Source organism: Grosmannia clavigera (genome assembly GCF_000143105.1).
Source record: "Grosmannia clavigera kw1407 unplaced genomic scaffold GCSC_113, whole genome shotgun sequence".
NCBI classification, from domain to species: Eukaryota; Fungi; Ascomycota; class Sordariomycetes; order Ophiostomatales; family Ophiostomataceae; genus Leptographium; species Leptographium clavigerum.
Genome location: NW_014040831.1, coordinates 942132 through 962105, shown reverse-complemented (window position 1 = coordinate 962105; position 19974 = coordinate 942132). Strand labels below are relative to the sequence as shown.

Here is a 19974-nt window from a genome sequence, read left to right as displayed (position 1 = left end):
AACCTTCAGGGTCCGTTAGCCGGTGCTTTGTTTTCTAAACTGCTTGAAAGAAGTCACTAACCCGCAACCTTGAGATTAAGAGTCTCACGCTCTACCGATTGAGCTAACCGGGCGTCGAAAATCACGTGTGATTTTTCAGTATTTAGACCTGCCTTGCCGTAACGGCTGCTGAGCTCGACACTTCAGTAAAAATTACGTACGGAGTACAATGCTTATGCTGCATGTATTTCTCCCTGCAGTTTCCTGAAATGGATATCTGGAACTTGGATTTGGATACTGTAAAATGAGCCCTAATATTCGAGGAACATCTCCCTATCCGGAATTCTCTGGCAAACTGTCTGCCCCAGAGCTGAATTGGTTTGATAGGCAAGGCTGCATCAACCGGCTTCTCGAGGTTGCCTTGAGATAGCTCTGCCATAGAAGTCAATTTTACCTGCTGGCCTGATCTCTGGATCCTCAATCAAATAAGGTTGATTGCTACCCAATAATACGGAGTACTCCGTACGGCTGCTGTGGTTCAGTTTAAGCCACCAGGGTCACCGGCAATGTTGAGCTTTCCGTACCCCTCATTTGGCCCCCGATGCACCATCATGGGAGATTACGGCACGACGGTTGCTTACGAAACAGAACCTGCAATCCAGGAGATGGTACCGCACCTCGTGCTTACGAGCACCGCCCGGCTACATCCGTCAGGTTTTACCATCGCCGTTCATACACGTGGCAAGAGCCATTGCTTTTCGGGTAGTTTGATAACCGTGGCCGTAGAGCGGAACGGCAGCAGCCACAGGACTTGTTGTTTTTGATGGGATTTGGTATCGTCTGCTGCGTCGCCGTTCAACGAAGCGCCAATAAGATACGTGTGTACGAGTACCGATGTGGTGAATTATGACGTCACGTCACAATCAAATGATTCCAAAGGAAATGGCCCAATGCGCGTTTCACGGCACTTGACGATTGCTAGTAATGGTAAGACATTGGCTAACAAAGAACCAGTAGCATAGGTGCGAAGCTACTGGTCGGCCTGTCGGCGCTTGTTCACTAATCATTAAATATCGCTCCGGTTCACCTGCATTCATAGCTGACAAATCGAGGCACGCTAAGACTAGCACTGGTGTGCTGATTGAGCCAACAATTCCGTTTCCCTTCTACGGAGTAATCCCTTTTCCTTCCTCCAGTCTGTTTGCTGCTCTAATGTTGCTGCCAGCCAATAATCCATGATAACAATCCTTCAACTTCTCCGATTCAGCCCCAATTTAAGCCTTGAAAGGGGGGCCCCGACCCCCAAATATTATGCCACTCATGCAGCCGGATCTTGCTATTCTGAATGCAGAGCAATTCAACATCGGTGGCCGGATTCCGAAGGCGGGTCGAATTCGAAGATCCACACAACAAGAGATCTGCAGAGACGCACCCGACAGTCTCCAGGCCGCCCTAAGTGCGCAGCAAGTCGCTGGCATAGACTCGACCATCGCTGCATTTTCCAAGGTCCCTTCGGCTATGAAAGAGACACTGAAACGCGCTTCCACCGCTAGTGGTGAAGATGGCGAGCAGGAAAAGAAGCGGGCACGAGGCCGTCCGAGAGTGGCCGTCAAGGACGTTACCGCAGCCGACGTATGCACAGCTCTGCTCCCCGACTGCTTTGTACCTACTGACAAAGTCGGAACAGAGACGGCGAACACAAATCCGACTGGCCCAACGGGCCTACCGGAGCCGGAGAGAGAACGCCATCATGCTTCTCAAGAAGAAGGTGCAGGCCTTGAAGGAAGCGAATGAGGCCATGAGCAATGCTTTTATGAATCTCAATGACGCAGCGATCAGCTACGGCCTGGTCGATCAACATCCAGGCTTCGCTCGGCAGCTTCACAGCACCACAGAGGTTTTCTTAGATCTTGCCCGGCGAGCCAGTGGAGACGAAGATGACGACAACGACGAGGACGAAGACGCCGGCGACATGACCGCTACCGTCCGGCAGCCTACGACAACCACCAGCATGTCCAAGGAACAGCAGGTTATTGCGGATGCTGTGCAAGTGTTTGGCTACTCGACACGAGAGAGGTCCAGCTCGGCTGAGCAGGTTATGCCCATCTCGCATCACATGAACACAGCAGACGACACGCGAAAGCGGCCAACCCAGCTCTACGGAGGGGTCGTTGTCGAGTCTCCGGAGCTGACCGAGAGCACCATGTACTCGGGCCAGCAGACGGTGTATGACAACAGTGTTGGCTTAGCGACGACTGTGCCTAGCAGCAGCAGCAGCAGCAGCAACTCACTCATGTCGATGACTCCAAACTACTACACCAACAACGAATCGTTTCACTTTGGCGGCCATGCAATGCCGATGTTCCCATTTTCCGGTCGGAACACACCGGTTCCAAATACATCCAACGGATTGGGTGCCATTCCAGTCAATCTCTATGGGGGACTGACTCTCCCAAAGTCGTTTGCTTCCCTCGAAGGGACCTTTGGTCTCCGTCTGCTGCGGACCGCCCTCGAGAAAGCATACGTGTTGCTGTCTTCCCCGAATCCGCCACCGCACGAGTTCGCCCGCCTCTTTGGCCTGTGCGTCATGTTCGAGCCGATCGAGAAGATTCGAAAGCGAGTTTTCCATGGACTGGACCAGCCGTTAAATGCCACGCTATCAACTGAACGCTGGGGGCCGATCGAGGAAAAAGACGACTGCTGGCCCTTCACTTCCGACAGGGCCCGTAAGATCGAAGCCGAGGAACATGACCCTGAGCTCTGGAGCTGTACCGACATCCCCGGATTCGAAAATTCCTTTTACGACTGCCACGGCACCGAGCTCTACCTGCGCCAACGGGGCGTGCACATTCCCGCCGGGTCCGAGCGTATCATCGTCGAAGTGGATGCGGATGACTTTGGGGGCGTCGATAATTACAAAGACAAATCCGTTGTGGCCAAGGCCATATCACACAGCCCCGGCAGCAGTCCGCGGGATGCACCTTTCGACTGGAACAGCGGCAATGACAGCACGGTCCCTGTGGGCGGCAATGACAGTAACGCATATGCTCGCGAGGATGCCCTGCAATCCATGCTCATGTTTACGCAGAGACAGGCGCCCTCGCAGCATACTGGAGCAACGTCTATCGACTTCGTCCAATTGTCCCACCCGCCTGGCCTGAGCCCTTCTTGCTCCAGCAGATCTAGCAGATCCGACTCGGCTACCCGTCGTGCTGTAGCATTGGACGTGGATCGCTTTGTTGAAGGTAAGCACCATTATTAAAGCGTTGCTGTAAAGTGTAAGATACGACAGCAGAGCATCATCGCTAATACAATAAACCGCAGAGCTTTCCGTGCGGGCTACTTGCATTATCCGGTCGCCAGGCTTCCGACCATCTGACGTAAACGACGCATTCTGGAAGGCCGCCCAGACTGTACAGGCTGCTTCATAACAAAATTGTTCACATAAAACAAAACACATATCACGTACTAAGGAACTGGGGCGTTGGTTGGGTTTGTATTTAGCGATTTATCAATTGACATCATAGTACTCCATCTACAATACTCCATTTAAACGAGATAAAATTATGCAGGTTCACCGCCGCCGGGTTGCACAACACCGTCGTCATGCTGTGCTATCGCTGATGGGTAACGCGTCCTCTCTTCGTTCTTTTTTAGCCTCTTTTCAATCTCCGCTTCCTTCTCTGCGAGGGCCTTTTCCTCGTCGACAATTCGTAGCATAGCTCTCGATCGCGCCAGCATGTCGGCCATCTCCGTGTTCAGCTTCGCGTTCAGATAGTTGATGCCAGCCGACACACCCTGGGCATAAGTCGGTTCTCTTCTTCCTTGTCCGAAACCGCTCTCCTGCCTCTCATCCGACAGCAGCTTCTCTACGGAAGCCTCCCACAGGTCCTCTTGTGCCGCAAAATCGAGTTCGTCCCGCTGCAGCTCACTGGCGAGCTGCATGCGGTCGCGTCTCTTGCGGCCCTTTTGCCGGATCACCCGTGACAACACGGGTGACTGGGGCCGCCCTAGGCGCAGAAACGGCAGGCCGGTGGCATCAGTCGCCAGCCTGGGCACGCGTCGCCGCCCGTCTATGGTGCGGCTCAGTTCGGAAAGCGGTCGCGGCCGTGCCGTCGAGACGTACTCGTAGTGCTGGAAGGTGAACTGATTATCGGGTGAGGACTCTTCTGAGCCCGGTATGGTCCTCCGTGTGAGGAGGGGCACCGTGTCTGGGTGTGGTGCAGAAGGCAGGGTTGTCCGTTTCCTGTTTTTCGATCTCGTTCGTGGTGCCTTTGTGGACTTCGCAATGGTTTCGGCGGCGATCGGTTTCCGGAGAAATGCTAGTATTGATGCATGCGCCGGTGACGAGGGTGTCTGCGCCTCAGCTAAGAGGTTGAGGAACTATATATCGGCGGGTCAATTCTCGCTCTGAGGGAACAGAAGACAGCCTCGACCATTATCGCACCTTGTAGCCATTGTTCAACGCTCCAAGAACCAGTCGGGGACTCGTGTCCCCACGGTTCAGCTCAAATGTGTTCCGGATCAATTTTTGAATAGGAGGAATCGGCGGGCCCGAAGTCGAAGACCCTGCTTTATCTAAAAGAGGGACTTGAGCTGCCTGTTTGAGCAGGGCTTTGTAGAGCGCAAAGCCTGTCGATCATGTTAGACAGGCAAAGACGACTGCGAGCTATTTGCTGTGCACGGGGAGACGGACATGCTGTTCGATGCCGCGAACTGCGGGCGGGAATGAAGAATGAAGGCATTCATCTGGCAATCCGACGAGGCCAGTGGTGATTGCGGCAGCACTGAGGCCAAAGGTTGCATTCGTCGATGTTGACTGCACTTTTTCGCCAGAGCAAAGATTAAACGTCGGCACGTGAGCGCCAGAGGGGCACGCGTCATACTATTAGTGCCCCACCGAATCGTTCTAGAATCCGCTGCTACGACGTCGGATTCCATGCTGCAGGGTCACCACAAGATGAACGAGGTACACTACGGAGGTGGCATCATGGTGTCGTATCCATTCGGTCATTTGCATTCATCTGTGAAAGTGCACCGGGGAAGAAAGCAGAGATAGTAGAAATATGTGGTGGCCGATAAAACTGGATGTTTGAATGAAACTGTCTAAGCAGCACAAAAAGCCGTAAAACAGCGAAGACGCCATCTGAAATGCCCGCACCCGCTGTGTTGCCCCTTCCGGTATCGTCGTCGTCGGACCTCCTATCTCCTCGGGCTTATCCCGGAGCTCCCGGAGCTCTCGCAGTGGCTTGGTAACTACTTTAAATGGTGTCCTTATACACGGCATAACGAGAGCCCTCGGGAGGTTGCGGAAGTTTCTTGTTCTCTTCCATGTATCTAGTAAGAGTTTGTTAGCCAGTGAGTCTCACAACTGTCAGGTCCTATACCAAAAAGCGTACTTCCGTATGGAGATCAGAGCAGTCTCAAGGCTAAGAGGGTCCTCCTTCGGCCGCGGGTTTCGTGACAACTGCGCCGCGATGGCCGTCCAGTCGCGCAAAATACCGATACAGTTCTTGTCCACAAGGCCATCGACGTTATTGACACCCGGCAGGTTGATCTGGCTGACGAAATAGATCGTGGGTGGCTCTTTGGGGTAATTTTCGCCGCAGTTCATCTTAAGCTCGTATATCCGGTTCTCGTGGTTACCCTGCGACCAAATGACGGCGTCAGCGCCTTAATATCGACCGCAAGTACGGTCTGGAAGGCTTGTTCATCTGGCACTTACGTGTGGTGGTCCCCAGATTGTGCCTCGCCAGTTTGTCATCAAGATGTCCTCAGGATCCTCCAAGCCATACGAGCATGCGCCTGTAATCCTGTTAGCATCGGAGGACCGTGATTAGAGGACATTTCGCAGCGCCCTGCAAGACCCATGGCAGATCCGTGGATGTCGTACCTGCGCCCAGCCCCTTCTCGCCCTTCTCCAACTCGGCCAAGAGCTTGAAGTTGCGCGGAACTTGTGCGACCGCCATTGTGCCGAATGCAATCAGTGCAGGTTCCTACTGGATACTTTGTATCTGGTGTATATATATAGGGATTTCTGGTGGTAACGATAAAAGCATCCACAAATGTCGACAGGTAATGTTATATCGGACGGTCCTAGCAATAGAAGGCTGTAGGATGACCATTTTCATCTCCAGCGTGGCGGGGTTGGGCGGCCTGACTAAAGGCGGTGTTCAATTCTGCCGCGTAATCGGCTCCATGGGGCTACGTATGCACGTCCAAGCTTCTATTGCCAATAGCTCTCACCAAGTACTTCTGGATGCGACGCTTCCTATGAAACAACGGCTACCGCTCTCGCTGATCGCCCCAGTCTTGTCGCCAGCTGATTGAACGCAACCGGAAACCTTCCACTATGTCGAGGGCCTTTATACTTACAACGCGGAAAAGATGACGGCCCAGCTTCTCAATTCCGAGCTCGGCAACCTCATTCAGGAGAGCAAGCGCAAGCACAATGATCTCAAACTGGTGCGACGCGCCCTCCTTTTTCCTGTTCCGGAGACAGGACGTGCTAGGGGACTGTGGCTGACAAGGTTCAAAGGCTTCCGAAAAGTCTCTGGAGGAGCTAAGAAGCCTCAGAGACAGCTCCGAGGCGCACATTGGAGCAGGTACTGGCCGCTCCGTTCTTCTTGTACGACGACTTTGACTAACCATGGCCCTGCAGAACTCTCCCAGTGCACGAACTTTGTGAACCCGTTCATCATCGCCTGCGGCACGCGCAATGTCAAGTTCACAGGCATCGCCATCGTTTGCCTGCAGCGGCTCATTGCTGCAAAAGGAGTTCCGCACACGCGACTGGACCAGGTCCTTCAAGCGATTCGAGAGTCTTCCGCCGGTGGGCTAGATGTCCAGCTTCGGATTCTGCAGTCGCTCCCGACCCTGCTTCAAAACTATGCCAACGAGGTGTCGGGCGACTTGCTTATTACTACACTGAACATATGCTTTGTCCTCCAGACAAGCAAGAATGTTGTGGTCAACAATACTGCCTCTGCTACGCTCCAACAGCTTCTCATCTCGGTTTTCGACAAAGTCGTAGCTGAAGATAGTGAGCCTCCATATCTATATAAATGACGGGGCGAAGAACCTATACTAATCGTCGACTGCAGAATCCCCCCCTCAGACGCAACCGGTTGGCGATGCGCCACTGCAAGATGGCAGAATTCCGCTTCATGCTGCTGCGATGGATGCATATCTTGTCTTCAATGATATTTGTCTCCTGACGGCATCTGGTCGTCCCGAGTACTTGAGGTTTTCCAACCTCTCGCAGACATTCGGCTTAGAGCTCATCGAATCTGTCTTGACTAATCATCCGTCCATATTTGCGTCCCATCCGGAACAGACACAGATTCTTCGCTCGAGAGTCATGCCATTTATAACGAAGAGTCTCACAGGGAGGCCAAATTTCCCTACTGCCGTTCGCCTCGTTCGTGTTATGTACACCGTCCTTCGGCGGCATATGACGCTCTTGGCTGTTGAGAGCTGCGAAGGGCTTTCGACCTTGGCCTACGTTCTTGATCAAGAAACGGTCTTGTGGAAAAGAGTGCTCTGTTTGGAAGCTTTCAAGGGGATATTTTTTGACCCAAGTCTGTTGCGTCTAATATACACGCTATACGACGATAAAGAAGGAGAGAAGAATATTTTACAAGACTTGCTCGCAACTTTTGTCCGGGCGTCTACCGAGCGACCCAGTGTGATTGGCCTTGGACACCAGTCGACCATTCCCGTTGCCGGATCAAGCGTGGGTGGCGGCTCGACGGCAGACCAGGCGGTGCTTGAGGCAAGCGGCGGCATCATCGGCGGTTCTGTCACGTCCGAGACGAACAGCACGGGCATCAGCTCACAGTGGAGCGCAATACGAACGCCTTGTATCGACCAGCTAGACAAAGCTGAGCCTCTTACAATACCAGATTCGTATATTTTCAGTCTGATCCTGGCTTGCATCACGTCCTTATCGGAAGGCTTGGCAAAGTTTATTCTCCCCCTTACTGTTCCAGGCGAGGGCCGCGGTCGGAAGAAGAGCGCGAAGTTGGAGAGCAGCTCGGCTTCTACTGCTGCAGGTGGATCGTCGAGAGATGACGTGTCCAGCGGCCTAGAACGGTCGGCATCATTCAAAAAAAATCCTGTTCCCCTGAACCCTCTTTTGCTGAAGGAGCACCCTCAGTACTCGGAGGTGAAGACATGTGCAGAAATGATGGACAGCTGCTGGCCTGCTATATTAGCAACCTGCTCGACATTCCTGTACTCGGCATTGGATTCGGAGTATTATCACAGCTTGGTGCGAGCATTCCAGAGATTCACGCATGTGGCCGGATTATTGCAACTGAACACCCCACGGGATGCTTTTCTCACAACGCTCGGGAAAGCAGCCGTTCCTCCAAACGTGCTCACAGCGTGTCTTAACGCGGGCCCCCGGCCGTCGACGCCGACGTCTGCAGGTGCCGATGGCAGCAGTATATTTAGCAATGCCCGTGGCTTACTCAGCGTTGACAGCCTGGTGAGTCAGAACTCAGCATCTGACAAGCCACGACAGTCGTCGGCGGATGTTGGTGTTACGGCTCTAAACACGAGAAATCTTCTGTGTCTTCGAGCGTTGTTAAACCTCGGCATTGCTCTGGGCCCTACATTGGAATCAGCCTGGCAGATTGTGCTGGAAACTTTACAACAGGCCGACTTTGTTCTGTTCTGTTCCGGGAAGACGCCAGGGCGAATGCCAGCAGCTGTGAGATTGGCCGATCAACTGGCCGAAGCTGAGGCCAATACGCTTTTGATGAATTTCGGCTCGGAAATCAAGTCTGTTGAGACGGCTGCGTCTCGCCTTTTTGAGAGCACAGTGGACTTCCCCAACGAGGCGTTTGTTTCGATTGTCGTGGCCATATGTAGCCTCCTGGAGAAACGGACGGAGTCTGCGACACCGCAGGCCGGAGGCCGGCCGCAATCGCCAACGTCTCCGATCGGAGAGACACTGAAGCCTGCAAAGGGGGCAACTCTCAGAACACCCGTTGTTAAGCACCAAAGGGTGATGAGCATTTCGTCTGCGCCAGTGTCAGGCTCCAGCCAGGAAGACCAGTTTGTATTGGCCAAACTGGGAGACGTTGCATCGATCAATATTGAGAGACTCTTGTACAACCCACCAGACGTGTCGGGTTGGACACCACTCATTGGCGAGTTGGTCGGCGCGCTCAGCTCGACGGCAGCAGCAGCAACCGTTCGAATGCGTGCTGCGGAAACGCTGGTGCGGCTTATTCTTGAAGCCACGGCAGCGGTCTCAACGGCAGAAGAAGACGTACGTGGCGAGATCCAGCTCCGGCTTCTGGAAGCACTAAAAGGCTCGCTTCTGCCACTACAACGAGAGGACCGTGCAGGATCGGTAGCTACTCAAGCCATCGACATCGACATACACAAAGCGCTCCTCGACGGACTGAAGAGCCTCCTCGAGGACAGCGGCGAGACGCTTACGAATGGGTGGACTGTGGTTTTCAAGTCTATCGACTCCATATTTGTGGAGCAGGAGAATAAACGAGGAAAAGTGCTCAAGACAAGATCAGTGCGGTTGATCAAGTCGTCATTCGCTTCCTTGCAGCTGATATGTTCGGACTTTCTTCCGTCGCTGCCAAATACCTGTTACCTCAACCTTGTCGACAGCCTGTACAAGTTTTGCTCCCAAGATGACGATCTCAACGTTGCCCTGACTGTGCGTTTCGACCCGTGTGCACCCCTTGCGCGATGCAGCGGCTAACATAGTTTTTGTGACAGACGGTGACATTCTATTGGACCATATCGGACTTCTTGTTGAGCCGCAACAGCTCGATGTCGATCACGGCAGCGATGGAAGGAGGACCGAGCGACGACGCACTGGTGAAGCTGGCGTATAACACGTCGCACCCAGGGTCTGGAGCTGCTCTGTGGATGCTGCTCTTGTTGCGGCTCACTGCGGTGACGACGGACCATCGGTTGGAGCTGAGAAACAGTAGGTCTCTAGCGAAATGTTGTGTTTTTCTTGCACCAAACGCTGACTGCAGTGTCCAGGTGCTGTTCAGACACTGCTACGTATAATTCACGCCTACGGCAATAGCCTCAGTGCGGAGTCTTGGGCGGTATGCATCCGGGCGGTTATATTCAAGCTGCTGTCGTCGACGGAGGAGCAGCTGCAGATAACGAGCGAAAACGGTGCGGGTACGGCGACTTTTACAGAATGGAACGAAACAGCTGTTGTGATTGTCAACGGGGTTTCGGAACTGCTATCCAACTACCTGGAAGTGCTGGTACCGCACGAGGTGTTTCCGTCGCTGTGGCAAGACCTGCTCGAGCACCTTGCAACGATGCTGGACTTCAGGGCGCTCGACGTCAGCACGGCGGTTTTTGGAAGCCTGACGAGCATTCTGTCGAAGAGCGACGGACGAGCGCGGCGGTCGTTTAGCAGTCAGGCAGTCAGGCTGGCATGGGAACTTTGGTCCCGCGGCGTTCCAGCGTCGGAGCCGGTGGCAGATACAGCAAAGGCAGAAGACAACCAGAAATGTCTTTTGTCGTGGGTGAACACGTTTCTGGAGATCGAGCGGCTGATGCGTGCAGACATGGACCTAGAGACAATTCAGCAGATGCTCGGGCTTCTGCGTGACGCGATGATCTGGGCGAGTCCGGGAAGCTACGCCAACGACATTGAATACACGACACCGTTGCAAGGGCAGATTCTGGAGGTGCTGAAGATTGTCCGGACGGACATCCACGGGGTGCCTTCTGCGGTGATTCTGTTGCTTGCGGACTTTGTGTCGATGGCGTTTGACTTGCCGGAGGCGTCGGTGCAGCCGAAGCGAACATTTGTGGCCATGTCCAAGGCAAGCATGCCAATCCTCCACTACCACATTATGAAGAATGCATCGGAGCCGGACATCTTCAGCAGCGGGGCGTTTTCTCGAGCACTCACGGCGCTGGCGAAGCCGATTGGGCTAAAATACGGGTTCCGAATCGTGACGAAGAGCATTCAGCCGTGGAAGGAGGCGGTGAAGGCGACGCTTGCGATCCTGGAAATCACGCTGCCGCACCTGAAGGCGAAGACGGTGCCGAAGAAGGCATTCCAGGACGCATGGGACGCAGTGGTGACGGTGGCGAACGGGATCATCAGCGCCAAGCTGGAGGAAGCGGCAGTGGAGGACAGCGTGATTGCAGACGACCAGCAGTTCGACATCAGCGCGTTTCGAAAGCTGCGCGAGCTTATCATCCCGTCGCTTGGATCGGGGGCGGTGGCCGAGAGAACGAGAAAGGCATATGCTGAGGGCCTGTTCCGGATATCGATTGTGCACGCGCCATCAGCAGCAGATGCATCGCTTCTCTACGGGCCCTCTGGAACGGACGATGTGGTTGCGGCGAACCTGAGCAGGCTGTACAAGCCGGGCAGCGGCCAGACGGTGGACCCGCGGCCGACGAAGAGAGCGGACATGAGCCGTGTCTGTCTGGACGAGCTGTTTGCGTTGGTGGAGGCGCACGAAGATGCGAGCGGGAAGCCGTCGATTGTGGTGCAGCCACCGACGCCACGGGCGCCGCCTAGAGGGATGACACTGGCACCGGCAGTGATGGCAGGCAGGGCAGACAAGACAGAGACAGAACACGCGCTGCACGTGAGGCTGGCAAAGACGGCAGCTGGCTATCTGATGCTGCGCTGTGCCCTGACGATTCGGGCGTATGTATCGGACCAGCCGTTGCGCGGACACATGCCACAGCCGCTGTCACAGCGACGCGAGCTGTACCGCATCCTGCGACAGCTGGTGAGCCTTCGGTCGGAGCCGGGAGCCATCCCAGAACTGGACGGTGTTGAGAGCGACGGGCGAAAACACCTGCTGCGATTGTATCCGCTGCTGCTCAAGGCGATGCAGGTGGCCGGCACGGCTGGTGATGACAAGACGCTGGTCCTGGCCGGAGAGGCCCTGGAGGCCGTGGGCACAGAGCTGGGCGTTTAGGGAAGAGCAGAAAGGATTATGTATTGCTTTGGGTGAAAGTTGAGATACACGTGACGTTGACAATGTCTTTTTTTTCTTCTTTCTTTTTTCTCCTTTTCTTTTCATTTTTCATTTTTCATTTGATGCTTCCAGCGTGCACGACGCACAGCAGAATACTATCGATACAGGACGTTCATCTGTTCAAAGCCCAAATCTGATCACCGCGATTGCGTAGTCTTGTCAAAGTCCTCCACGATATGGTCGCGGACAGCCCTGCTCTTGGAAGCCTGGGAAAGGGGGGAGCTGAGTTCGCGGGCGGTCTCGGTGTCGTCGCTCGTCTTGAGAAGCGCGCGGGCGGTCTCCTGGGGCCGACGGGTGGCCTCGCCTACCTTGCCATAGACGCCGAGGGCGGTGGCAATGAGGCCAGCCATATCGCCGACGTTGCCGGGCACGACAACAGCCGTGCTCTCCTTGGCGAGACGAGCAAAGGCGTCGACGTACTTTTCGGCAATGGACAGCGAGACGGCGCTCTGAGCGGCGTCACGGCCGGCAGCGATGCTGGCAGCGACAGCATCGATGCCCTGGGCAGTGGCGGTGGCGCGCAGCAGGATCGCCTCGGACTCACCGGACGCGCGGTTGATGTTCTCGGAGCGCAGGGCTTCGGAAGCCAGGATGACGCTCTGCTTCTTGCCCTCGGCGATGTTGATGGCGCTCTGGCGCTGGCCCTCGGACTCGAGGATCTCGGCTCGCTTCGACCGTTCGGCCGTGACCTGGCGGTGCATCGCCTCGACCACAGCGGCGGGCGCGTGGATGTCACGGATCTCATACCGCAGACACGTGACGCCCCACGCCTGCGCTGCCTCGTTGATGGCGGCCGTGATGTTGGTGTTGAGCGACGCCCGCTCTTTGAGCACGTGATCCAGCGTCATCTGGCCAATTTCGCTGCGCATCGTCGTCTGGGCCAGCTGCGAGATGGCATACTCGGCATCCTCGACGCCATAGCTGGGAGAGTTAGCGGGTTCGATGTAGATAGAGAGCAGAGCGAATGGGAAAGAGGGAAGGGAGTAGAAAAAAGGAACAAAAACGCACCTCGCCTTGTAGGCGTCAAAGACCCGCGTGTAGAGCACGCCGTCGAGCTCCAGAGTGACGTTGTCGGCCGTGATGGCGCTCTGGCTAGGGATCTCGAGCGCGATCTCCTTGAGCGACTTGACATAGGCAATGCGGTCGAGGAAGGGGATCAGCACAGCCAGACCGGGCTGCAGGATCCGGTCAAACTTGCCCATCCGCTCGACAATCCACGCCGTCTGCTGCGGCACGAACCGGATGATCGTGTTGGCCGGCAGCGACGGCTTCTGGAAGTAGGCCGCCGGGATAGCCGACGACGATCCAAACCCGCCAATGGCCCCCAGCAGCGGCGACGGGCCCGGCACCTGTCGTCTTGCGCTCGTCTGCAGCGCTCGTCGCTGCTGGCCAGGAGATGGCCATGCTGGCCGTTCCGCTGTTGTCGCCGTCATCGCTGGCATCGCTGGCATCGCTGTCGTCATCAGGCCTGCTGATCGAGGCCGAGCCTGGAGCTGTGCCAGGGCGGCCGGGCGGCATCGCCCCAAGATGGACGGCGGCAACGCTGCCCGCCGTGCCAGTGCGGTCACCATGGTGGAGGAGGGGATCTCGGTTCTGTCGCTTGTTCGGAGGCTGAGGGCGTCCGCCGGAGAAATGGACGCTTCTGGAGATGTCGGCACGGAGTCGAGAGAGAGAAAAGTGCAGACAGGTCAGCATCACCCGAATCAGGCAGGGACGCGATACGCCAATTGCCTGGTGGAAAGTGGGGCTTTATTTGAATTACGTAATCATCTACGCAGCTCTGGATCGACTCCGTATTTTACTCTGTAGTATGGTCCTCATACGATGTCTGTGCAAGCACCCAGAAGAAGTTGGCATCGACGGCGTCCTGCTCGACCTGGGCGACGACCAAATCAAAACCGGCCTCGCGGATGCGCGCGCGCGTCCCGTTAACGCCCCAGCCGCTCCAGAACATCCAGCCGTCGTCGTGGAGCCAGCGATCCATGACGATGGCCGGTTTCGCCACCTCGGCAAAGTTGGCCAGCAGGCAGCCGCCGGGACGGAGCCAGCGGGCGATGCGGCCCAGCAGCTCGGTCTGCTCGTCGCGCGGCAGGTGGATGAGGCTGTAGAAGCCGACGACGGCATCGATCGTGGCATCAGAAAAGGCCAGCGACATCATGTCGGCCTCGAGCCAGTCCACGCTGCTGCCGCCACCACCCTCCACCGTCTCGCCGTGGTCTCCCAGTGTGGTCCGGGCCAGGCGGATCTGCGTCGACGACAGGTCGTTGGCCATAACGTGCACCGGACGCAGTGCTGTCAGCAGCCGCTCCGTCACGGGCACGCCGGCGCCGCAGCCGAGCTCCACCACGCGCAGAGGCCCGACGCCTGTGCTTGTCTCTTTTTGCAGCCGTGCAATGAGGAGGTCGAGGTACTGCATCCGCATGGGCGAGTGCCCGATCGTCCAGGCGTTGTATGTCGGCGCAATCGCATCGTACGACGCCTTGAGCCGGGCCTTGAGGTTTTCAGGCAGGCTGCTGTCGGCTGTAGCCGCATCCATTGTCAGAGAGAGACAGTTCTTTACTAGCACGACCGTTTTTGACTTGGATTGCAGGCCCTGAGCGCCCTTTAATACGCAGCCATCCCCACCTGCAAACAAGGTTGCACCAAGTAAGCGCTACCACGCAAGTCGGCTGCTTTTCTCTCCGCGTCAACGATAACAACTCTTCTCTTTTCTGCTCTTCAGTTCAGGACGAATGACAATATGTTGAACTATGACAGATGTCTCGTCTTCAAGAAACTTTTGTGCTACTACATCCGACTCTGGTATCAAACTGACGATTAAACAACACGACAAGATGTCAGGTAACAAATCTGTATTTCAGCCAATCCCACCCCTTTACAGACCAAAGTGCCCATTGAACCAGGCGATGCACTGATCCTCAGAGGCCAAGGCCTGCTTGGTGATGTCGTTGTAGGTGGAGTCGGCACGGACGCAGAAGCCGTGGCCGCAGCCGTCATAGACGGTGACTTGGCCACGCACGGCCTCGGCTAAGGTCTCGGCCTCGAGGCCCTTGCGCATAACATCGACAGAGGCGGCGGGCAGGGTCGGGTCGAGGCTGCCCACAGCAGCGGCCACGGGCACCGTGACGGGGGCGGCGACATCACTAGGGCTGAAGAAGCTGGGATGGCCCACGAAACCGGCATTGATGAGCGGGACAATGTCGTGGGACATGAGCAGCACGTGCTTGCCGCCCCAGCAGAAGCCGGCAGCGGCGATGAGGGCGTCGGAGCCCTCGGCCGCTCGCAGACGCTCAAAAAAGAGGCGCACCCGCGGATGCGACTTACCGATGTAGTTCGTCAGGAGGAAGGGGACCATGCCGACGGCAACGCGGCATAGGTAGTAGCTGATGGTAGTGAATATCAGGGCACAACTGAGGGGGAGAAACAAGGCTATAGGGCCTTACGGCTTCCACAACAATCCACCGCTGATCAGATCACGCATGGACGGGATGACATCGGCTGGAGTTGAGCGACCTGTGAGGGATGAAAGCAAGACGACAGCTGTAGTCAGTAGCTAGTTTCCAAGCAAAGAAGGCTTCGTTGGACGCATCGCACCCAGCATGAAGTCCGGCAGATAGACCTTGTAGTCGCCCTTGTCGGCGTAGTGATCGGCCAGGAGACGGTTGTTGACAAACTCCCAGCCAAAGGCGTCGGGGAGAATGACAATGATGGCTTTGGGGGCACGATTGCCAGTCGGCTCGGTGACATAGGCTTGGAGACCATGGAGCTCAATGGTCTTGCCTCGGGGCTTGCCCTCGTGGACAGAGCCGGTATAGCAGTCGGCGCACGACATTTTCGAAGCGGGCAGATTCGCGCAAGTAAACAGGTGGACGACAATGACGACAAAATAGCCAACAAGCAATAGAGCAGCATGACATATGCAATTTAGTCTTTATAATCCGGCCGGCGTTTAGCACTGGTCTTTGGCAGCCGGAATAAGACAGCCGGAGTTTACAGAAGCCCGACACTGTGCTAAATAGGATATATATCTATATATATTAATTTAGTCATATTCAATTTAGAAACGCCTTTACAGAGCGGCCTCGACCTTGGCCATCTCGGCCAACAGCCCCCGACAGCGATCCTTCTCCGCCTCGGACGGCTCCAGATACGGCCGGCGAGGGCGCATTTTGGCGACGGCATCAGCGATGCCGGCCGGGCCAGCTGTGTAGACGGCAGCGGCGTACTTGGTCGTAGCGATGCCGTTCTTGCAGGGGCGCTCAGCCAGGGCAGCCTGTTTGTGGAGGGCGATGGCGGCAGCACGGTCGGCAGAGCGGACATCGGCAGAGCGGCTGTCGTCGTGGCGAAGGGCGTCCGTGCTGGCGCGGCTGGCGTGACCGGTCCAGAGACGGTAGATCTGCACGACCGTCTTGGGGCAGATGTTGGCAAAGGCCGAGATACATCCAGCGGCTCCGACAGCGAGGGCGCCAACGAGAAAGTCGGCCTGGCCACCGTAAATGGCGAACTTGTCAGGTGGCAGCTCGGCTGCCAGACGGACGACCTTGGCAACAGAGCCGCACGTAAGCTTGACGCCGACCACGACGCCGGGATGGCGACGAGCCAGGCCGGCCACCGTGTCCGAATCCAGGTCGACGCCATTGCAGACACCCGGGAAGTTGTACAGCACAATGGGCAACGGTGCCGCTGCGGCCACGTCGTCGTAGAAATGCGCCACCACCGCCGGCGGGCTCGCCTTGGCACCAAAGTATGCCGGCGGCAGCAGCAGCGCGTAATCGGCACCGGCCGCCTTGGCGTCCGCCATGTACTCCAGCACTTGCGCCGTGCTGTGACCGCTGACACCGGCCATGATGGGAAAGTCGGGGCCTACGGCCACACGCGCCGCTGCTAGCAGTGCTGTCCGCTCCTCGCGCGTCAGCAGAAACGTCTCTGCGTTTGTGCCCAGCACCACCAGCCCGGCCAGCCCCGTCGATGCGAGATAGCCAAAGTACCGCTTTTGGTCTTCCAGCAGCAGCGTGTCCGTGTCCGGGTCGAACAGCGTCACCGCCGGCGCCCATACGCCCGATGGCGGCACTGCCGGCTTCTTCGTTGTCGCCATCCTGTTCGGTTCAGCGTGGTCAACGTCTGTCTGTTGCGTGTCTCTGGTCGTCTTCTGCTGTCGTTGTTGCATAGCTCTCCGGCTTCGCAGCATTTCCTATCAGCCGGCGTTATATAACGCGGGATCGGCTAGCGGCGGGTTTACCGCCGAGATCGGGCCAGCCTGCCGAGTGTCCGATTGCCACTAATGACCTTGGCCGAACTAAAATGACTGCTATGTATTCTCAACTGAACAGAGCAGTGGCCCGAAATTCACACCGGTCTCTGTTCAGTTCTTCCGTCATTCACCAGGCACCGGCACTCGCCCGTGGTCCACATCGGTGCCGGCATCGGCGGTGTGCTGGCCTAGTCCACCGTTGATAACGGCATGATCCTGTCGCTGAACCTGACTGCTGCGTTAGTGCGGCCCAGCGCTTTCTTTTTCTCGCCTCTACGGAGTGTGGAAGTCCGTAGCTATCTTGCGACGGCTTGCGACGGCTTGTGACCGCACTGCTTGTGGACTGGAATCCACCCAAATAGGACCCACTACGATCTGCCCTGTGGCCACTGCTATTAATATGCACTGGACCCAAAGCTACGGAGTACTGGCTTCAACATCACGACAACGAGTTGTCTGAAACTTTATTCATTAACCAGCCCCCCGTAGACTGAGCGAGTTTTGGCCCCTTCCTCCTCTCATTCTAGTCCATCTATTTTACAAGCCATACAAACGCCGGCCAGCCCGCGTTCTCCCATGCAGAAAGCCAAGAATGCCGTGAATTGAAAAGAGAGAAAGGTGAGGGAGATTGACGGTGAGAAGATGTCGATATCGAAAAAATAATAGAAAACGTCAAGAGAGAGCAGAGATGTGTGTGCTGGGTTCTGGAAACGGTGCCATCGCTGTTGGTGTCGCTCTTACGCTGCAATCGCTTCTGGTTGCGGCGGAGGTGCCGGGAGCTGCAAAAACGTCAGTGGGTGAAGTGCAGGGAGGCATGAGGCATGGCAGCAGGAGACTCACCTCCAGCTTTGTGCTGCCTGCCATCATCTTCTGGAAGGCGATGCCGACGCCCTCGATGACGGCCAGCAGGACGGCGCAGCCGATGGCGCCGTTGCGCGCAGCCTTGTAGCCGCCGCGGATGGCCAGCGAGCCACCGGTGAAGAAGCCAGCAATAATGGCGTTGTACGGGTCCTCCTTCTTGCGGATGCCCTTGACGGCGCAGTCAAAGGTCGAGAAGAGCCCGCCCCAGACGCCAAAGTTGCCGCCCAGCACCGGCGCCCGCATCTTGATCGCCGTCATGGCGCCCAACCGTCGCTCGCCGTACGGTGAGTTGCGGAAGCCCTTGATACCGTGCCAGATCGTGCCGCCAATGGCCTGGAGAGAAGACTATCGTTAGCTCGAGTCTCTTTGCGCCAGGAAGGCGGCTGCTGCCGGCGGGCAGATAGCATCGGGGCAACATACACCCATGGCAAAGGCGCCGCCAAAGTCATTGAGAATGACATAGGGGCACGGGTCGCGGCCGTGATCCATCGTGGTTGGTGGTCGTGAAAGTGGAAGTGGGGTGGACTCCGAAGAAGGACGGCAAAGCCTCGAGAGCACACGGCCGCAGGACTGTCTGCTGTGGAAACACGGGCTACCGGGAAGAGCTATCAGGCCGTCGCAGCGGAAGCGGTCGAGCGGATGTCGTCGAGCGTCGGATGTTCGCCGGGATGGGGGAGCTGTCGCTGCTGTCCAAGAGTCGTCAATCCGAGGCAGGTTTTCGCTTCTTTCTTCTGTCCGGCTCGAAAAAAATCGTCACTTTATTTTTTCCGATTCCGCTGGGAGCGCGGTGCACGGACCACTATTAGGTAATCACTCATAAGTGGACACCACCTCGCCGTCCTGTTTCCAGACGGCCAGATGTGAACTCGTTTTCAGCAGGCCCGCGACATCGTGTGATTGACAGGCAAGTGAAAGACGGTGAGGCCCTTATGCAAAGGACGGCCAATGACACAGCCAGCAGCCGGGGTTGGTGTGAAACTCCTTACACGTGCAGCTGTGCCTCTTCGCTCAGTCCGACTTGCGACGCTGAAAGCGGCTTCTGTCTGCCGTCCGATTGGAGGAGCGCGTGCATCGGCGTGCATCGGCGTATCTCTGCTAGCGGATGGCCTTGCTCTCGCGCACACGGCACCACTGTAGCACGTCCGCCCCGGTGTGCACCACGGCACTAATGTAAGTGTCTTGCCAACCCGTACAGAGCCGGGGTTGTGGCTGGTCGGGACGAACCTCGTGCCTGACGGCAGCCGACTGAGTGTGTGCATGAGTCGGTTTTCTTGGGCTGCTCTCGTGTAGATCTCCCGCGGCTGGTTCGCTTCCTGGCGCGACTGCCCTCCACCTCCGGATCAGGAGCACGCATGTGTGCTATAAAGCTTGCCGCTTCCCCCCAAGCTCGCCCGCTCTGTCTATCTCCCACGATACTCTGACCTTCCGTTTGTAGAAGATAAGAGTGCAGGCTTGATAGTGTGTTGCATGCAAGCAGAGACGAAGCGGTGTAGAGCCGTCCTCCGAGAGAGAGTCGTTTACCAGACTGTCTGACTGCTGACTACTCCGTACCGGATTGCCTTTTGGTTTGTCTGCTCGCCTGCCTGTCTTGCCTTGGCCCGTCTGCCGGCTACTCGTCGATCGGTCGTTTCCCCTGGACCACAGAGTTCCACTTCCCCCCCTTTCAGCTTTCAGGTCAATGTGTCAGTGCTACGGCGCCGCCCGTCCTTGATGATGCCATCGGCCGCTGTGTCGCGTCATTCGGTATGGACAGATAGTCTTTCCAGCCGCCTGGACGATACAAAAGGGGTTTCTGTCCTCTGGCAGCAGCAGCAGCAGCAGCAGCAGCAGCAGCAGCGACAAAGTGACGTCCCATACTCGCCAGACCAGCCGTTG

The 19974-nt window shown here is 56.6% G+C and overlaps 6 protein-coding genes across 6 annotated transcripts; 2 read left to right on the top strand and 4 right to left on the bottom strand.

Moving 5' to 3' along the window:
• Nucleotides 1–1299: 1299 nt before the first annotated feature.
• CMQ_3917 (bzip transcription factor) lies at nucleotides 1300–3410 on the top strand (the record flags this gene model as incomplete). Its single annotated transcript, XM_014319855.1, has 3 exons — nucleotides 1300–1611; nucleotides 1667–3224; nucleotides 3304–3410. The coding sequence occupies 3 exons, from the start codon at nucleotides 1300–1302 to the stop codon at nucleotides 3408–3410; spliced, it is 1977 nt and encodes a 658-aa protein (XP_014175330.1).
• A 133-nt stretch (nucleotides 3411–3543) lies between these two features.
• Nucleotides 3544–5948, bottom strand: CMQ_4128 (ubiquitin-conjugating enzyme; the record flags this gene model as incomplete). The annotated part of the gene is made up of 6 exons (XM_014320066.1): nucleotides 3544–4362; nucleotides 4427–4611; nucleotides 4676–4695; nucleotides 5379–5626; nucleotides 5705–5784; nucleotides 5873–5948. 6 exons carry the CDS (start codon nucleotides 5946–5948, stop codon nucleotides 3544–3546), a joined length of 1428 nt encoding a protein of 475 aa, XP_014175541.1.
• Nucleotides 5949–6366: 418 nt separating this feature from the next.
• CMQ_3587 (endosomal peripheral membrane protein) lies at nucleotides 6367–11927 on the top strand (the record flags this gene model as incomplete). Its single annotated transcript, XM_014319525.1, has 6 exons — nucleotides 6367–6444; nucleotides 6518–6584; nucleotides 6641–7021; nucleotides 7083–9667; nucleotides 9730–9943; nucleotides 10003–11927. 6 exons carry the CDS (start codon nucleotides 6367–6369, stop codon nucleotides 11925–11927), a joined length of 5250 nt encoding a protein of 1749 aa, XP_014175000.1.
• A 197-nt stretch (nucleotides 11928–12124) lies between these two features.
• CMQ_4014 (stomatin family protein) lies at nucleotides 12125–15819 on the bottom strand (the record flags this gene model as incomplete). Its single annotated transcript, XM_014319952.1, has 6 exons — nucleotides 12125–12908; nucleotides 12996–13580; nucleotides 13811–14507; nucleotides 14871–15370; nucleotides 15431–15500; nucleotides 15582–15819. The coding sequence occupies 6 exons, from the start codon at nucleotides 15817–15819 to the stop codon at nucleotides 12125–12127; spliced, it is 2874 nt and encodes a 957-aa protein (XP_014175427.1).
• Nucleotides 15820–16056: 237 nt separating this feature from the next.
• Nucleotides 16057–17175, bottom strand: CMQ_3564 (dihydrodipicolinate synthetase family protein; the record flags this gene model as incomplete). The annotated part of the gene is made up of 1 exon (XM_014319502.1): nucleotides 16057–17175. The coding sequence occupies one exon, from the start codon at nucleotides 17173–17175 to the stop codon at nucleotides 16057–16059; it is 1119 nt and encodes a 372-aa protein (XP_014174977.1).
• Nucleotides 17176–17975: 800 nt separating this feature from the next.
• CMQ_3769 (mitochondrial inner membrane translocase subunit) lies at nucleotides 17976–18588 on the bottom strand (the record flags this gene model as incomplete). Its single annotated transcript, XM_014319707.1, has 3 exons — nucleotides 17976–18017; nucleotides 18079–18432; nucleotides 18520–18588. The coding sequence occupies 3 exons, from the start codon at nucleotides 18586–18588 to the stop codon at nucleotides 17976–17978; spliced, it is 465 nt and encodes a 154-aa protein (XP_014175182.1).
• Between the last annotated feature and the right edge of the window lie 1386 nt (nucleotides 18589–19974).